Source organism: Peromyscus californicus, unplaced genomic scaffold (genome assembly GCF_007827085.1).
Source record: "Peromyscus californicus insignis strain IS unplaced genomic scaffold, ASM782708v3 Scaffold_17__1_contigs__length_78620276, whole genome shotgun sequence".
Lineage (NCBI taxonomy): Eukaryota > Metazoa > Chordata > Mammalia > Rodentia > Cricetidae > Peromyscus > Peromyscus californicus.
Window position 1 is genome coordinate 66,281,351 of NW_026294469.1, and position 18,642 is coordinate 66,299,992.

Genomic DNA, 18,642 nt, shown 5'->3' on the forward strand with positions numbered 1-18,642 from the left:
TATGAAACCTCATACAAATGAGACCAATGAAAGGAAAACTTTACAGACATGGGTCTTCCTTCCTCTCCTCTCACTCGCTACAATGCATCAGCGACACTGAGAAATCTTGTATCCTCACTCCCGTCAACTTTTAACAAGACCCTTCTGGAAAAGCACAGGCAGCCCCAAATCTAAACTTCATGGTGTTTGCATCCTCTAACCCTGCAAACTCACCTTGGAGAGTTCCCCCAAGAGGAAAAGGTGTTACAACAGTCATGGGCACTACAGTACTAACAAAAGCTTGGGAAAGCATACACATAACATTTAAAGTAAAATACATAACTATTATAAAAATGTGTAGACAGTAAGGAAAGCTGTGAAAAGTAATCAGGTTTGGTGAGAGTGTTAGTGCTTATTGTTTAGTGCTGTTTTTCCTATTTTAGGAAGTTTAAAATGACTGAGTGTTGGTGAGATGGGGCAGTGAGTAAAAGTACTTGTGGACAACCTGGCTACCTGAGTCTGATGCCCAGGACCCACATGGTGGAAGGGAAGAACCTACTTTCACAGTGTCCTCTGACCTCCACATGTGCACTACGGCACATGTGTGCCTACATAAAAGTATTTTTTTAATGACTAGAAACAAGGTGAGCGAGACTATATTACAGTCTGCATGAGTCTATAACATGGTCTGGATTTCATGTGGTGGCACTGGTAGTAGCCACCAATCTTTGAAACCTACATGCACAAATATTCTCCACACAGCACCTATTTTTGCTAAATCTGGGATGTTGTTTAAACGGGATTTGGGGAAGTCTAGAACTGGCAAACTCAGATCCTTATTCTGTCTAGCACCTTGCTATGGTACAGTGTTTCATCCACCAGTACCTTGATGCTTTAGTTATGGTCATCACTATGCACACTGCTCCAGATGCACTGTAGGGAGGGACAGACTGACAGCCTTGATCTTCACAAGTTTCAAAAAGTCTAGACTCGCTATCTCCAGTAGATTTTACTGTTTATCTGTGTGTTCTTATGTTCCTATGATAAGTATATTAGCTGTGACATCATATACATTATACTAGGCAGTAGGGATACCACTGGACACAAGGCAGACTCAGGCACCTTTCTCAACAAATCTATAACACATTCAGTGATAGTAAAAAAAGCAGCCCGCTACCCACAGTTCAAAGAGCTGCTCCATGAGAGGGGTAGAGAACAGCCTGCAAAGACGAGTAATGATACACATCTGTGATCCTAGCATCTGGAAGCCAGGCTGGGTTACGTACATATCTAGCAGTGCAAGGAAACAGACCAGGCACATTCTCCAGACTTAAGTTTGATCAGGGAAACTGAGCTCCAGGGAAGACTGGGCACAAGTGAGAAGGAAGTACCTTTAGGAGCTAAAGGTTTATTGATAGTTAGAGTAGAAAAAGTAATGATGAACAATGCCGGCAATATTGGTAGAGGTGAAACCACAGGTTGGAGTCTGGACTTGATCTTGAAAAGTGAGAAACTACTGAAAGACCTACAGAGTGACATAATTCAGTTTTGTATTTTAAAGACTTCCCTTTGAAATATAGAAACCAAACTGACAGCAGAGCCAGAAATTATAGGCAACGGAACCAGTTAGCTACACTGCGACACTTTCTGGGGAAGATACAAAATGGGACATGCTCTTGTGACACTGGGATCAGATAAATGGAAGAATGCAGGAAGTAGAAAATGATGTACGCTCATTATTTAGGCAATTTGAAGGAGACAATGGAGGCTGAGGATGGCTGCATGCCTACTTTTCAGATCTCCGACAAACAGTTGGGGGTACTGTTCAAAAACTTTTTTGACTCAGAGATATAAAGAAAACAGACTTGATAAATCCTTACCATCTCTGAGAAAAGGGAGCACAGAACAGAACCCTAATGACCACCACTAGTGAAGACATGGCACAAAAAGGGGAGTCTATGGGGAAACAAAAGCAAAAACCACCAAAGACATGGTCAGGTAAGAAGTGTGAACAGGGTATTATCCACTTGGAACACCTCCCGCTCTTGGGAGTTCTTTCTCAATTTTTCTTAATAAATCTGTGCTCACTCTGCTGAAGGAAAAAAAGGGAAAATAAGTAGGAACCTCTATAGTCAACAACAAGATGACCTTGGAAAGCAGAGCCTCAGGAAAGATGGGACCAAAACAGCACAAAAGCTGATGGGAAACAAGAACAGACAAACAAAAAGGTGGAATGTGGACGGAAGGATGTAAGACAGTGGTAAGCAAGCAAGAGGACTCGAGGGAGAGAGACGAGTGCATATGTACCGTTCTTAAAGATGTGCCAGATCAGGCTTTCTTTAGAAAAAAGAAGAAGCAGCAGCAACAGAGTCATGGCAGGCAGCTAAAGTGATCTTCACTGGATGTGAACAGGGAAGCTGGAAATGGGTTTAGAGAAGTACTGCAATCACTCAAGAAAAAGGAAAGGGAGGGGGAGAAGGGGAAGGAGAGGGAGAGGGGGAGGGAAGGGGAGGCGGAGAGGGAGAGCAGAGGAGAAGAGAGGAGAGGAGAGAAGAGGAGAAAAGAAAAGAAAAGAGAAAAGAGACTCCTAAGGAAAGGACAGCCTGAGAGTCAAGGTGAAATTCCGATTAGGGAAATAAAGTGACCCTTAATCCAATTCTGTAACTGGTTCAAAAGCACCCTACACAATAATTCAAACATCACATAAGAAAAAGTAAACACATGGCAAGGACACATGGCAAAATTTAAAAATGTACAACTTTGGCTGACTAGTGTCTTTCCTGATTCCAAACTAGTCTTTAAAATCTGCCAGTTACTCAACTCTTATACCGAGGTCAAAACTAAAGATATTAAATAATGCTAAATCATACAAGAACATCATCTAATTGCTTTGAAATGGAAGCTGGCTACTCTATTACCAATGTTACTCAAATGACCCTACATACATCAGGGCTGTGGACTTGAGCTGACATCCCACTATTAAAGTGAACATATGAATAGTCTGGTCAGTAACTAGAATTTTATCTGTGACACAGGGACACCAGAACATTTAACTTATATTCAAAACTCAAAACAGAGAAAGTGCCAAAACTAAAAATCATGACTTCTATTAACATTTTAAAATGGATACCACAATCTTTAGATTCATATAATAGATTCCTACTATAAATTATAACACTCAATTTTATTATTCTTTATAATGACATCATAATATTTAGAACCATATAATAGATTCCTACTATAAATTATAACACTCAATTTTTTTATTATTCACATAACAGTCTACATTTTCGTATCTAGGGAAAATGACTTTGAAAGAGAGACATCTTCACAAGAAAATGTCATGGGAGCTATTGAACAGTGGCAATTGTATCCTAAAGATTAACCTAACATAATTTATGGCCCAAACTGCACACATACTCTGTGTATTATAACTTAAAGAAATTATATACATATATATAAAATTATATATGTGTATATACATATATACAAAAATTATATGCATATATACAAAAATGTTAACAGCAGCATCACTTAAAACAGCACCCTAAACATTCAGTAAGAGTAAGTTGTGATATACTCACATAGAATAATAAACAGCAATGAAAAACAAACAGTAATGAACCAGACTCATGCTTAGCAAGCACAAAGCTCACAAAATGTTTGAGAAAAAAATTACAAGTGATTGTCTGCAATGCAATTAATTCTAAAGTAGGTGTGTTTTTAAACTAACTACTAATTAACAAACTAAATACATGAAGAACACAGAGACGCCAAACATGAAACAACAAATTTAGGATAGCTCTGAGAGGAAGGGGAAAGCAGCCGAGCTGAAGGCCCTGGTGTCAGTCTCCTCACACTCTTTCAGCACGTTGTATTTCTTAAAAAGAACAGTGGTAGGTACACAGCAATCATGACATTTTAAATAAACAAGCTAAAATGTACAGTGAGCCCTCCATCCCCATGGCTGCACATTCAGAATTTCCACCAACTATGAACAGAAAATACTGAGGGAAAATTGCACTTGAACTGAACATGCAGTCCTTTTTGTCAGCATTCCCCCAAATAACAAATAGTACAATGATGAGGGCTTGTAGGTAATCCAAGACGACTGAAGTACAAAGATGCGTGGAGTTATATGCAAATACTATACCATTTTATAACAGGGATTTGTTACTTCCTATGGATTTGGATTTGTTGTTTTCAGACAGAACCTTACTCTAGCCCAACTTAACCCCAATAAACTCTGTAGCCCAAAATAGCCTTCAACTCAAAGTGATTCTCCTAATTCAGTCTTCCAAGTGCTGGAATCATGGGCCCAGTCCCTCTGGGGTTTTTCATTTTCGTTTTTTGTTTGTTTTTTATTTGGGGGGGGGTGTCAAGACAGGGTTTCTCTGTGTAGTTTTGGTGCCTGTCCTGGATCTCACTCTGTAGACCTGGCTGGCCTTGAACTCACAGAGATCCACCTGGCTCTACCTCCTGAGTTCTGGGATTAAAGGTGTGCACCACCACCGCCCGGCTTAGTTTGTTTTACAATCCAGAGATTCTAGAACAATTCCCCCACAGACACTGAGATATGACTATACCTGAATCTGAAAATGTAAATACTACCCTAGATAGAACTGCTGGGTTTTTTTCAGATCAAAGAAACACATTAACATTTCTACATGAGTCAAAATACTCTTAAGAATTCTCTATACTAAGAATTACATGGGCCAGAGAGACAACTCTAAAGTTAAGAGCACTGGCTCCTCTTCCAAAGGATCCAAGTTTGATTCCCTGCACCCACATGGTGGTTCACAAGCATCTGTAACACCAGTTCCAGGGAATCTGATGCCATCTTTTGGCACCAGGTATGCAAGTAGTACACAGACATACATGTAGGCGAACACCCACACACATAAATTTTAAAAAAATAAATACCATGTGGGCTAGAGAGATGGCTCTGAGGTTAAGAGCACTTGCTGTACTGCTGGTCTTGCAGAGGACACAGGAGCATCTCCTAATACTACACAGTGGCTCACAAGAACCAGGAGCTCCAGTTCCAGGGAATGACAACCTGTTCTGGCCTCCATGGATACTGCATGCACATGCAGACAGGCAAGTGTTCACGTTCTCACACACACACACACACACACACACACACACACACACACACACACACACACACACACACACACACAGAGAGAGAGAGAGAGAGACAGATTTAGTTTTTTGGGGTTTTTTTTTTTTGTTTGTTTTTTTAAGAAAAAGAACAACATGCTGGAAATTGTTCTTTTTTGTTGTTGTTTTCAAGACAGGGTTTCTCTGTATAGCTTTGGAGCCTGTCCTAGAACTCGCTCTGTAGACCAGGCTGGCCTCGAACTCACAGAGATCCACCTGGCTCTCCTTCCAAGTGCTGGGATTAAAAGCATGCCCCATCACCACTCAGCGTTTTTCTTTTTTTTCCTTTTTTTGGAATTGTTCATTTTTATCCCCAAGAATGTACTAGAAAGTGGTCTGTATGTAATGACATGATCAGGGAAACAGGAAAATAAAATTGAGATGGATAGATTACTTCTTCAGCCATGGATAAGAATTGAAGAAAAACACATCCAGTAATAAAACAAACTAAATCACACAGCTTGGAAACATGTTATACAAGATGTCTTTAATTTTAAAGTATTATCTCTATTCAAAGTATTGATGCAGAATACTAATAAATCCTTAAAAAAGTCTTCTTAGGCAAATATTTATACACATAAAAATGAAAATCCAAAAGAAAAACAACTGATCCAAGACAACAACCATTGGCACTGTGTTTTAATTCAGAAAACTAAATTATATTATAAAATTTCAAATAAAAGTAATACTTTGGCTAATGATTAAATTACCAGACCAGTGCACTAAACCAATGAACATGATCCTTCAAAAGCAACAAAGAAAACATACACGGCCTAGGAAGGTTTTTTACGTTTCTTCCCCTTTTATCTTAAGTACTAATCTTTAAAAATGAAAGTTCAAATTAAAAAGAATATTTGAGGAAGAGATTGAAGGGAAGCTGGAGGCATGGGAAGAAGTTCCCAATATGCAGTGAGGTTCCTTATAAGTGTCATGTTAAGAATGTCAGAGACCTCAAATAATGGGACACAAAAAGGACATTCTCTCTGAAATGGCGCAGGCAGAAGGTGAAAGAAAGGTGTTAGAGGAGGTGAGGGAGAGCTTGCTGGGGAGGAATTCACGGGGAGAGAGCAGAGAGGAAACAAGGACCACACTGTAGATGAAGAGGCACAAGCAGAGAGCATCCACAGCCCTCCGGAAGCTGCAAGGCAAAGCTATCCACAGTCAAGGCAGGGAAAGAACTGGCCAAGGAGTACGAGGACATCTTGGTTGCTTTTTTAAAAGCGTTTTTAACCCAAGAGTATGCCTCCTGGAATTTGATGCCTACACATTCATGTATTTTCATTTGCTTCCTTCTAATTAAGAAGTAAAATGACAGGCTACTTAAATCTTTTGTTATACAGGGCAGCCTGGATAGACACAATTACTCAACGACAGAGGCTGTGTATGGCCTGTTCTCCTCAGCAGGGTCTACTACCAGAAGAAACGGTTGGCAGGACTCATGCATATTATGTCATTAGAAAAAGGGGTAGGGAAGACCAACCTGCCTCTAGAAGCCCGCTGGTCCTCCAGGTAGCTCCTGTGTTCTGGCCGCCTACTGAATTACTGTGCTCTTGAACTACTGCAGCCGCCAATAAATTATCCACATTTACCACTTCTGGGTCAGAGCTGGTGTCAGACATATCATAATGAGCTACAACTGGAGGTCCATCTAGGGAGGAAAAAAAAATGTATACTTGTATCTAACTTGTGGGGTAAGAAATATCTCTCCAACTAATTAAGAGCCCACTAAATGCCGGGTGCCTTAACTTAGAGCTCACTTTATGCATCTAGTATTGAGAACATGATGCTGAAGTAGAAAAAAAGCGGAGGGACACATTTTGGAAAGAGGAAAAGGGCAGTACTATGAAGAACAGAAGACAAGACTACACTACACAATGGAACACTGAATTATTCCTACAGAGCAACAGATTAAGAAAAGGCGATGAGGACCCCACAAAGAAAATGGGGAGAAACTGCAGTAAACTGCTGAAATCTAACTTCATGTCTTTTGAAAAATGAGTTCAGCTCTTTTAGTAGCTAATATTAAAAATTCCTAGTAGACTTAGAAAGGAAAATCACACATACATTTTCTTATTTACTAAACAAAGTTGGCACAAGAGCTCTGCTCCACTAATGTATTTACCGCCAGCAAGGCCCTTTTACAGTACCAGGGATGTTACACACTTTATAATATTCTACAAAAAGGCAATACCACAAAACCCACTGTCAGGATTTTACTTTCGCTATCTTATGAAGGTATAGGGATATTTATATTTTCTTTTCCCTGAGAAAGATAAGTTCATTCAAGTAAAGGACAGCAACCTTGTGAGTAGGTTTTAAAAGAAGTTGAAAAAGTTCTCATTAGAAAAGTAAGAACATGCTCCCAACCCCAAATCACATCACTAACTGCAGGTAAGTACCAAAGTAATTATACTACAGTAATTCATGCTACAATAGCCCAATATTCATGCTTATAAAATGAACACATGCTTTAAAATGGTATTGCCACTCTCTTCCTAACACAGTAGCAAAAGTATTTTGAAATAGCTTTCTTTCAGGAAATCCCTCAACCCCTCCCCTCTTCTAGAACAGAGCTAAAGGGAATGCTGTCCTTCCCAATAGCTAGCTATAAAGAACAAGCAAACTGTTTTCTCCACAGATTTTTAACATCACCCAACAAATGAGTATCAAACACACCTATTTATGACTATGAATATATGTATCAGTGAATCAAAAAATAACATACAATGAAGGCTTATTGTTTCAAATACATACATCCATTGTATAAACTATCACTGAACAAAACACAGAATACAGATGGGCTATTTATCCCATATCTTATGTGGCAACATTTTTTAAAAATAAAAAAGTGATCAGACATAAAAGCAAATGAGTTGTCAGGTGCCACTATATAAAGGACAGACACATCACAATATGAAATTCTGACGATCATGGCAATTTTAGTTAACTACTTAAAATCATTTCCAGTTTTCTTACAGGGGTAAATCAAGTTCATCAATGTCCATAAAATTTAACAAGATGGTAATGGATTTTAGATCAACAGCAAAATTTGTTCACGTTTGAGGTTTTTCTTTTCTTAAAAAGTGCATTTTCCTATAGAATTTTCGTCAGAGTTCGAAATGACGATTGTGGAATTATGATACTGTGTGATGTCCAAATACTTAGGTACAGAAGGTAAGGGGACCAAGTACAATGTTGACTATGTGACCATAGGTTCTATTTTTGAAAGAGCTTTGTGGGTTTCTTCAGTTGTTTGCAAAGAATTATTTACTGATTTATTCTAAAATTTACATAACCAATACCAATTCAGAGCCATTTATCCACATATTCCCCATCTTTGTCCCCAAATGGAGAACACAGGTCACAGGTCAAGTCAAAATTGTACTACTCCTACATGTATAATCATGCAAATAAGTATAAATGTATGTATACATGCAGAGTCACATCACCTACCCATGGAAATAACTTGTCTGAAAGTCTTCATCAGTAGAAAATACAAGCATAAACTTGTTATCTGGCTTCATTCTTGTATCTTCCATATTTCCAAACCGCACACCTTATAACTTAGCTTAAATTTAGTATTTATCGTAAACAAAGACAGCAATATTTCATATTTTAATTATATTTAACAGTTAAATTATGATCACTGTCATTTTTCATTTCCAATGGATTCAAACAATGACAACTCAGAACTATACAATCTTTAATAAAGTAAAGTACTTTTCCAGCTTTGACTTCCAGTGAGAAAGCACTATTAAGGATCCTGTGTTCCAAGGTATCTTACACCTATCATTAGTAAGCCAAAACTAAGTAAATGTATGGCACTGGCAATGGAATTTGATTTGAACTCTGAAAAAAATATGTGATATTAGCTAAATAATGGTGACAATTTGTGATAATATTTTAAAGTGTGATTCTGGCTGCATAGAATTTAATTTTTTTCAGTTGATTATTTTTACATTTACTATGGGAGTGTGTGTGTGTGTGTATGTGTGTGTGTGTGTGTGTGTGTGTGTGTGCGTGCGCGCACATGAGCATCCATTTGCATGTAGAGGTCAGAAGACAACTTGCAGGAATCAGTTTGCTCCTTGCACCATGTAGGTTCTGAGGATCAAACTCAGGTCAGACTTGGCAGAAAGCATCCTTCTCCACTAAGCCACTTCACAACCCTTTATCTGCTTTATTTTTTAAAATATATCTTCAAGTAAAACAATAAGACCACTGAGAAGCTATAAAAGTTCAGTGTGTTAACACAAAGATCTATTCTGTCAATTCATGGCTGCACATAATAAGCACTCTCCTGATTATTCCTATAAGCTTTTAGAACAACTGAATTCCTACTAATAAATTATCTTGACTTTCAAGAACATCAAAATAGTTGCTTTAGGTAGGTCTACATGGAAACACTAACAATTTAAGATTCAATTGTTAACATAAGCATATTCCATTCTATAACAAATAAGGCTACCCAAACAGCATTCTCCATCTGCCAACTGAGACCCATCACACCCATAAAAATCGGCACACAATAATACATTCGCTAGTTTTTGTACAATCATTAAAAGCATCTCCTTATAAAGGCAAACTGAATACAGTTAGTTAATAACATCAACATGTGGTTTATCCATGTGCTATTCCCCCTCACTAGTTTTTTTCATGGGATGACCCAGACAGGGCATCCTTCTGAGTGCTAGGATCACAGGCATGTCCACTCAGCAGAAACATTTTGAATGTTTTATCATTTGTTGCAAATCCAAAAGAAGAAAATTTAAAATCAAGAATCTACCAACTACCTTTTATATAAGGACACCAACACAAAGCTGGAGAGGTAGGTCAGTTGTCAAGTCCCTATATAGCATGCACTAGGTCCTGGGCTTAATCCCCAGCAACACAAAACACTGTGTTAGGTTTGTACTAAGCTCCTATCTTATATGAATAGATTCTAATCAATCTCTCAATCTCTCTCTCTCTCTCCCCCCACCCATCCCTCTCTGTGCCAGTCTGTCTGTGCACCTGCATGCAGATGCACCAACCCTGAATATTCTTTCTAGTCTCAGGCCTCATTCACCTTTTGTTGTTTTGAAACAGGTACTCTCACTGGCCTGTACCTCTCCAAGGAGGCTGTTCTCCCTGGCTAACACACCCCAGTGCTGGGATCAGAAACCTATAGTATTACTCCTGGCTTTTTCACATAGGCTCTGGAACCAAACTCAGGCCCTCCCTCACATGTGCTGCAAGCACTTTTCTAAGTGAGCCACCTCCTCAACCTGGTTCTAACTTTTCAAATACAAATACTGATGAATCTGTACTGCTATTCATTCCTAATAAATTGAAGTTTTATTTCAACTTTCTCCATTATTGATATTAAATGTTTAATAAAATTAGTTTTTTTCAAATGTATTCTAATGGGAAAGAAAATCAAAATCACACAGACAAAATAAATAAATAAATAAATAAAGAATATTTCTTTACTATGTTTATCCATAATGAATTTCCTTTCAAATTTGGCAATGAGAAGCACATCATTTTATAACTATACAAGGTCATCGCACAATTTAACTGCTTTCCCATCCCCCTTTTTCCAGTACTGGAAACTCAGGATCTCATGAATGCTAGACACTACCACTGAGCTACACTCACAGCCTTTTCAAAATGTTGAGACACGGTCTAGCTAAAATGCCTAGGCATCTACCCTCTACCCTGCTTCTTTCTCTACAGATGAAAAGCCTAAGTCCGTAGTAGGTAGAACTATTTTAAAGACTCTTTAAAATAGTTGGGAGGCACAGACAAACTCTGTGAGTTGAGACACTTATCTACATACATAGCATGTCTTAGTCAGCCATGGCTACACAGTGAGCCCTGTCTCAAAACAAACAAAAACAAAAACAAAAACAAAAAAAAAAAAAAAAAACACTTGCCTACTGGCCCATCTTTCTATCAGAAGGAACTATCCTATTTCATCTGTCTGCTTCTTTTTCCATGTACACTCTGCAAAACAGTTTGCATGCAAGCAGCTTTGGGGAAATAGCAATGCCTCAGCTGGTGCCTTCTACTGGTTATACACAAACCTAACTTGCTAGGTATCAGGCTAAGATTAAGTTAAATGAGGCCATCATTAATGCAGGTTTTATTCTCTAATCTCAGTACCTAGGAGACTAACACAGAAGGTTTATAAGTTCAAGGCCAGCCTAGACTACATAGCAAGTTCTAGGCTAACCCTAATTACCTACAAAGCAAGACTCTGTTTCAAAATCACTAAAAAGAAAAACCAAGAAACAGAAATGAAATGTTAGTTTGTAAGTATTCTTATAAAAGCATCTCAAAACCAGAGATCATTTTGGATTGGTCCACACTTGGCATAATCCCTACCTACAGAGCACTTCCACTAACTTGCATTCCCAGTATCTTATTATAAAAGCTAATTAAATCTAGAATAGGATGTCTTCATGTATCCTAGACACCTAGAAATATCACTAATTAAATCTAGAATAGGATGTCTTCATGTATCCTAGACACCTAGAAATCACTAATTAAATCTAGAATAGGATGTCTTCATGTATCCTAGACACCTAGAAATCACTAATTAAATCTAGAATAGGATGTCTTCATGTATCCTAGACACCTAGAAATCACTAATTAAATCTAGAATAGGATGTCTTCATGTATCCTAGACACCTAGAAATATCACTAATTAAATCTAGAATAGGATGTCTTCATGTATCCTAGACACCTAGAAATATCACTAATTAAATCTAGAATAGGATGTCTTCATGTATCCTACACACCTAGAAATATCACTCTTCATTCACTTTCACTTAAACCATATCAGGCAACGCACCAAACATGGTTTATTCCTTTGAGTATTTCTATGACTACAGTAACACACAACAAAGTCCAGAGAAAATTCCCTTCATCTGTTAGAAAATTCATTTCATCTGTTACACCTCATCTCTCCAATCCCCAAACAAGGAGAGAGAATGTCTGTCCTGTTGCTACTAAGGAACCTCAAGTGGTCCCCTTTCCCCATCAGGACTATGCCCAGTGCCATTACGCACAAAACATCAAGAGGAGAATGAGGGGAGAGACACCCCTCAGCCCAGTCTGCTCAGATAATGAGATATGAAAGAAGTTAGTCTGAAAGAAAGGTTCTAATGGATCACCTAGCCAAGGAACCACAGAAAATAGAATGTGTGTGCTTGTGTGCATGGTGACTAATAAGGTAATAAGGTGTAGGCTTGAGGAACTGGAGGAAAGGGGCAGACTTCAACATACAGAAAGGAGACTGAATTTTAGAAGAACCTACTTTTAAAAAACACTAGTTTTACTACCTTCTAGAAGACAAAAATACAAATTTGTATTTGTAAGTGGCAAAACGCTTGAGAATACTTACTTTGTTTTCTCATTACTATCAAAGAAAAAAGTATAAATTAAGAACCATTTTGAATAAATAAGAAAGGAGCCCAGCCACCTCTGAGAAGAGAATTATGTCAACAGAAAAAAAAAATTTAAAAAAGTGCAATCTTTAGAAAAGCAACCTTAAGTATCAAAAGCTGTGTGAGTGTATTTTTCTTCAGAATAACATCATAAAGCTATTTTAATCAAAAGAAAAATGTTAAAAAAAAGGGGGGGTAAACAGAGATGAAATTCAGCAATATGTACTACATTTTATGTTTAGGAATTATGCCACTTTTAAAATAAAAACAAGCCAGTCTGCTCTACATTTTTTCCACTGTATTCATCTCAATTATTAAAATTGAGGAACTTCATAAAGTTTCTACCATGGACATGGTTTTAGGAACCATTGTCTTTTCTTCATATTGATAAACAATTAAGTCATTTTGCTCAGAAACAAAGTTACCTACAATAGATACAAGCGTTTCATTTATCACTTTCAAAGGATCAAAGAGGTGAAGGGAGTGAGTGCTTCAAGATGCTCAGAATAGTTGAAAAGCTGATCAAAAGAAAATGACAGCTTAACACCGCAGCATTATCTACAGAGAAAAGCAAGCACTGAATAAAGTGAGCTAACTCAAAAGATAACCCAGTACCACTCAGAGAGATCCTTAAAGGAACCGAGAAATACAGGCCTGGGGCATTTGAAGAGGCTGCCATCTGCTTTAAGAACTCAGATCTGTAGAAACTGACTAAAGCGTACACTGCAGATGCCAGAGAGCACACGCTAGTGTAACTTCTCCAAGTTTAGTTCCTTGCCAAAGATTCATTCATCCGCCACTTTAGTTCCTTCTTTAAACAGACATGGTCTACATTTCCCCATTTTCCCAAATACCCTTTGATTTTTAACATGTAACCAGTAGAGCAGAGAGTTTAAAGGAAAAGATAGACTTTCAGGTTTATAGTGGTGTTTTATCTCCCTTTTCAATATGCCAATTCCAAAACTGAAAATCATCCTATAAATATTGTGTAAAATCCATTATTCTAACTATAAACTAACACTGCTAATTTCATTGTAGAAATATTATTTCTTGATTCAGGAATAGACTGAATTTGTTGGTAGGAAATGACTAACATTACAATAGAGTCCTCAATAGAGTAACAAGAAACATTTCTTTTTCAAATTTTTTATTTAATCTATTAGTTACACTCCAGATGCACAGACGTATAAAGGGTATAAAGAAAATGCAATAAAATAAAAACAGCAATTTAATAACATTGTTCTCAAACCTTCAAGGTTCTAATAGAAATAGGAATACGTTTCATGGAGGCCATTCCGTTGTTGTTCATGACACATTCTGTATAACACTGTGGTGACCTAATACAGCAATGAGACCATCTACTCCGTACTTAGCACTCTAGTCTGCTGCTGACTAACTGCTCTAAACTTCAAAGGAAGGAAGAACAGAAATTACAACCCCCTCCAAAAGCATAGCATGAAGTACTTTTCAATGTTATTTAAGTTTGTCAATTCATATACCTTCTAGATAAACTGACACATTTCTTGTCTATACCATGATTAAAGGCACCTATGCCATTTTTTAAGAGGATCTGAGAAGAATCTAAGAAGAATTTTACAAAACAAATCAATAAAATAAATTTAATGTGTAAGTTTAATAAATTTGGTAGAACTATTTTTGATACTATACTTTGACATTTGGCATACACAAAATCTTTTCACCATCTCCATACATTATTTAAATCATTTTAAGAGGAAAAAAAAAGGTTTAAACTAAATAAAATATAATACTTTCAGAAGATTGCCTTTGCTAAGGTAATTTGCCCATAATTTTTTATTACATACATATGAAGACAGCAAGAAGCCTGCATACCATTTTTCCTATAACTGTAGTATAACTATCATTAGGCAAAGTCAACTGCACACTAAAAATGAAACTTAAGACCTAGTGTGAGGATACAAACTGTAATTCCAGAACTTGAGAGGGAGAGCCAAGAGAATCACAAGTTCAAGATTATCCTTGGCTACACAGTACGTTCAGGTTAACCTGCATTACAGGAGACTCTGTCTTAAAAATAAGAAAATAAAATAAAAAATTAAGAAAGAAAAAGAAGGGAAAAAAAGAAAATTATCAGTAAGAGTCAAGCAAGGTGACAAAGGCCTGCAATTCCAGGATTAAGCAAGGCTGGGGCAGGAGGATTACAAATTCAAGGACAGCTACATAGCAAGACCTTGTTCACTGACAAAACAAAAGTTTATCAGTAATATCAATTTAAGATGCCTTGCTGAAAAAAATGATTTACTACGTAATTTTTTCATTAATAACCACAGTGTACTTGTATGAGCCACGTAAGCTTTCATAAGTCTAGAAATACCTATACTCAGAGACTCTAGCTTAAAACCTACATAACAGTAATGCAATAAACAAAATAAATTCATTTGTGTATGTGTACTTTTTTGGTTTGTTTTGCTTTTTAAAGACAGGAACTCATTTTGTAGGCCTTGCTAGCCTGGAACTTGCTATGCACACAAACTGGCCTGAAATTTGCTATGTAAAGCATACCAGAGTGGCCTTGAATTCAGAGATCCATTTGCCTCATCTCCCTGGTGCTAGAATTACAGGCATGCACCACCATGCCAAAGCTAGATCTCTTACATTCTTTTATTCAGCCTGTTAGCAATAACTGATGTCCAAAGATATTGTTTTAAAATAAAAGCTCTTCCCCTCTCCAGTTTAATTACCATAACTAAGTTTATAGTGAGTAACATTTTTCCCTGCATGTTAGGAAGCAACAAATGGACAGTGTATTAATGACTGGATCCATTCCTAACACTGTAGACTATGACACAGGAATTTGCCTCTAGACACTCATCAAACTAATTTTAATGAATTCAGAATTAAGATGATAGATATATATGTACATGCATACACATCCCTGAGATTAGACTCCTTTATCTGACTTGGGAAAAATAACAAACAGAAAGAAATGAGGAAGGAAAGGAAGAAAGAAGGAAGGGAAAAAAGAGAAAATTAAAGATAAGTTTCTTATTTTAAAAAACTTCATGCAAGGGGCTGGAGAGTCGGCTCTGCGGTTAAGAGCACTTAACCGCATATAGTGGCTCACAACCATCTGTAACTCCAGTTCCAGGGGATCTAATGCCCTTTTCTGACCTCAGAGGGCAACAGGCTCACATGTGGTACATATACATATATTTGAGCAGAACACTAATACATATAAAACAAAATAAAATTTTTTAAAAATTTAAAACTCATGTAAAATATTAAATCTTAAGCTTTTAATTTCTTATGTATTCTAAACTAAATTTTTACTTGAACTTTTAAAGTTACCCCAATTTTAATAATGCCTACAAAATATATATCAATATAGTTGATAACATCTCATAAGTGGCTCTAATAACCGGACTACTTTAATCTGCTACTTAGAGTCTCTTCAAATGATTAGGTATATAATATTTCAGAATGCTACACTAGTAAATACCAGGGGAAAGCAGACTACAGAATTATTATTAGAAAATATTATTTAACTTAATGAGGGAATTATGCCCTTGAAATGCCACAAACTAAAGTGAAATACTGCTGTGAGGAAATAAAATGGTCAGTAAGAGTTATTACTAAACATGTTCCCTAACATTTGCCAAATAATTTAACTGAAGTAACAACTTTTTGTCAAATCTTCAACTTGACTGTCTAATTCTCTATCCCATGAAAAAAGTCACAAATGAAGACAATCTCCTGATAAAGAAACTTCCATAGGCAGATTAAGAGATGGCACAGTCCAAATAAAGGATTACACTCTTACATAAAAGCATTTCAGTAATGCCTGGACTAGTGTTATAGGTTGAAAGATGATTCCTGCCAGGACTATCCCTTTACGGACTGTAAGTAAATCCAAACAGAATACAAGGTTCTATCATTTTTTTTAAATTGCTGGACAACTACAGGAATTCATGGGAAATGAAGGGTAGACCACTAGGCACTTAAATAACAGCTACATTAAACTGTTATCACTTAATCTGGAAACAATTCTCACTTGTGATTTTAAGAATACAGACATTTGCCTCACTGAAGACAAATTTAATAATCCACTTCTTTGAATGTCCATAATACAAGCTCAAATGATTTTGACTTTTGAATCTGTGCAATCTGGAAATGGTGCTATTGTTGGAGTAAAATCTATTCTCAAAACAATAATCCTTAAGACAGTTATAATGTATTATCTTCAAGGCACTGTGTGAAAATGAAATCAGAATAAAATTTTTTGTACATGCTTCTACTGAAAAATTACTCTTAAGGCTAAACTCTGCAAACTATAAAATGCCAAGTTTTAGTCTAAGATAAATTCTTAATATTTTAGTATATATTTTTTTAATTAAACAGCGCATTATAGAGTTCCTTCTTTCTACCAAAACCCACTTTCACATCTTTATCCAAACTTTTGCAGAGAAGACCTCCCCAAATGAAAAGTATTTAACATATCTTCAAATATTCAGAACAGTATTCTATTACCTGAAAATATCAACTATTATTGAAAAATTCCAATTAGTTGAATTTTTCCTGGGTTTATTCTTGAAAAAATATATAAACATATATATATATATATAGCCAGGGTGGTGGCACATGCCTTTAATCTCAGAATTTGGGAAGTAGAGGCAGGTGGATCCCTGTGATTTCAAGTCCAGTCTGATCTACATAGTGAGCTCCAGGCCTGCCAAGGGCTACATACTAAGACACTGTCTCAAAAACAAAACAAACAAAAACCTATAGAGCTCTTACTAAACAACAAAAAATGAGACTATATCTAGTCAATATAATCAATATCAACAATAATTTTCTTACAGGTTATTTCTAAAAGAATTGGTCTTTTTATTTTAAAAATAAATGTAATTTTCAGTTACTTATTACTCGCTTAATATGTTAAATATTTTATCAGAAAGCAAAATAGAACTCATTAAGTTTATGCATGCATTAGAAAGTCATAGCAACATGCTGAAATGAAAGTAGTATTTTTATGTCTATAAGTCTACTTCTAGTAAAATTTGATTCCAGATTGAAAGACAAAATAAATTTCCTCTGAAAACATCTCAATTTCAAGGAAAGATTATTGATCAAAGTTCAGTCCGTTACTCAAAGGCAGGACGCTTTCTGTTGATATAAAACTTAAGATTTATGCACGTATATATTTATAAAATCTGACATAGTCTGTAACTGTACTTTCACTTCAGAGAAAACTCCATCAGTTATAATACACTACTATATCTTTTACAGGGAAAAATCTTGATGTTCAAACCTTATCTCAATTGATCAAATGAAGTTCATAAACTTTCAACTCATTACACAGTAATGAGGACATCAATCTACAAAGATATTCTTAGACAAGAACATATTAAACTTTCCACAGTTAACACAATTCCCCTACACTATGTTAAATTACAAGTATTTGCTTAATTCAAACCTTCTAAGAAAAAGGAAAACCTTGGCTGAGTCTATTACTGTTAATTTAAAAGTTGCAAATATTTACATGCTCTATGATACCTGGCTGGCATGTGTGAGGCCCTGGGTTAAATCTCAAGACCACCAATAAGGGGGGAAAGGGCTTGGAATGTAGCTCAGCTGGCAGAATGTCTGCTTAGCATGCAGGAAGCCTTGGGTTGGATCCTGAGTACCTCATAAACTGGGGGTGGTCCATAGGAGGATCACAAGTTCAAGGTCATGCTCAGCTATACAAGTTCAAGAACAGTCTGTGATATATAAGAAACCCGTCTCAGCCGGGCAGTGATGGCACACGCCTTTAATCCTAGCACTCAGAGGCAGAGGCAGGCGGATCTCTGTGAGTTCAAGGCCAGCCTGGGCTACAGAGTGAGTTCCAGGAAAGGCGCAAAGCTACACAGAGAAACCCTGTCTCGAAAAAAAAAAAAAAAAAAGAAAGAAAGAAAAAAGAAAGAAACCCCATTTCAAAGTAAATAGGGAAAGGGGTAACTTTTTTTCACATAAGATTACTGAGAAATATTAAGATGAATTATAGGCTTCATTTCTTAGATGCAAACTTCTAAATATACTATCTAGTCTG

General features: G+C 36.6%; 1 protein-coding gene across 4 annotated transcripts in view; it reads right to left on the minus strand.

The window, feature by feature from the left end:
- Ark2n (arkadia (RNF111) N-terminal like PKA signaling regulator 2N) overlaps positions 1-18,642 on the minus strand; it is an 87,225-nt gene that overhangs the window by 15,770 nt on the left and 52,813 nt on the right. For 3 of the 4 annotated variants that reach the window (XM_052742619.1, XM_052742618.1, XM_052742621.1), the window contains exon 3: positions 6,623-6,790. The exons of the other annotated variant lie outside the window; for it this stretch is intronic. In XM_052742619.1, the coding sequence (XP_052598579.1) occupies positions 6,623-6,790 (168 nt within the window). The remainder of the gene's footprint in view (positions 1-6,622; positions 6,791-18,642) is intronic. 4 annotated transcript variants of the gene reach the window in all.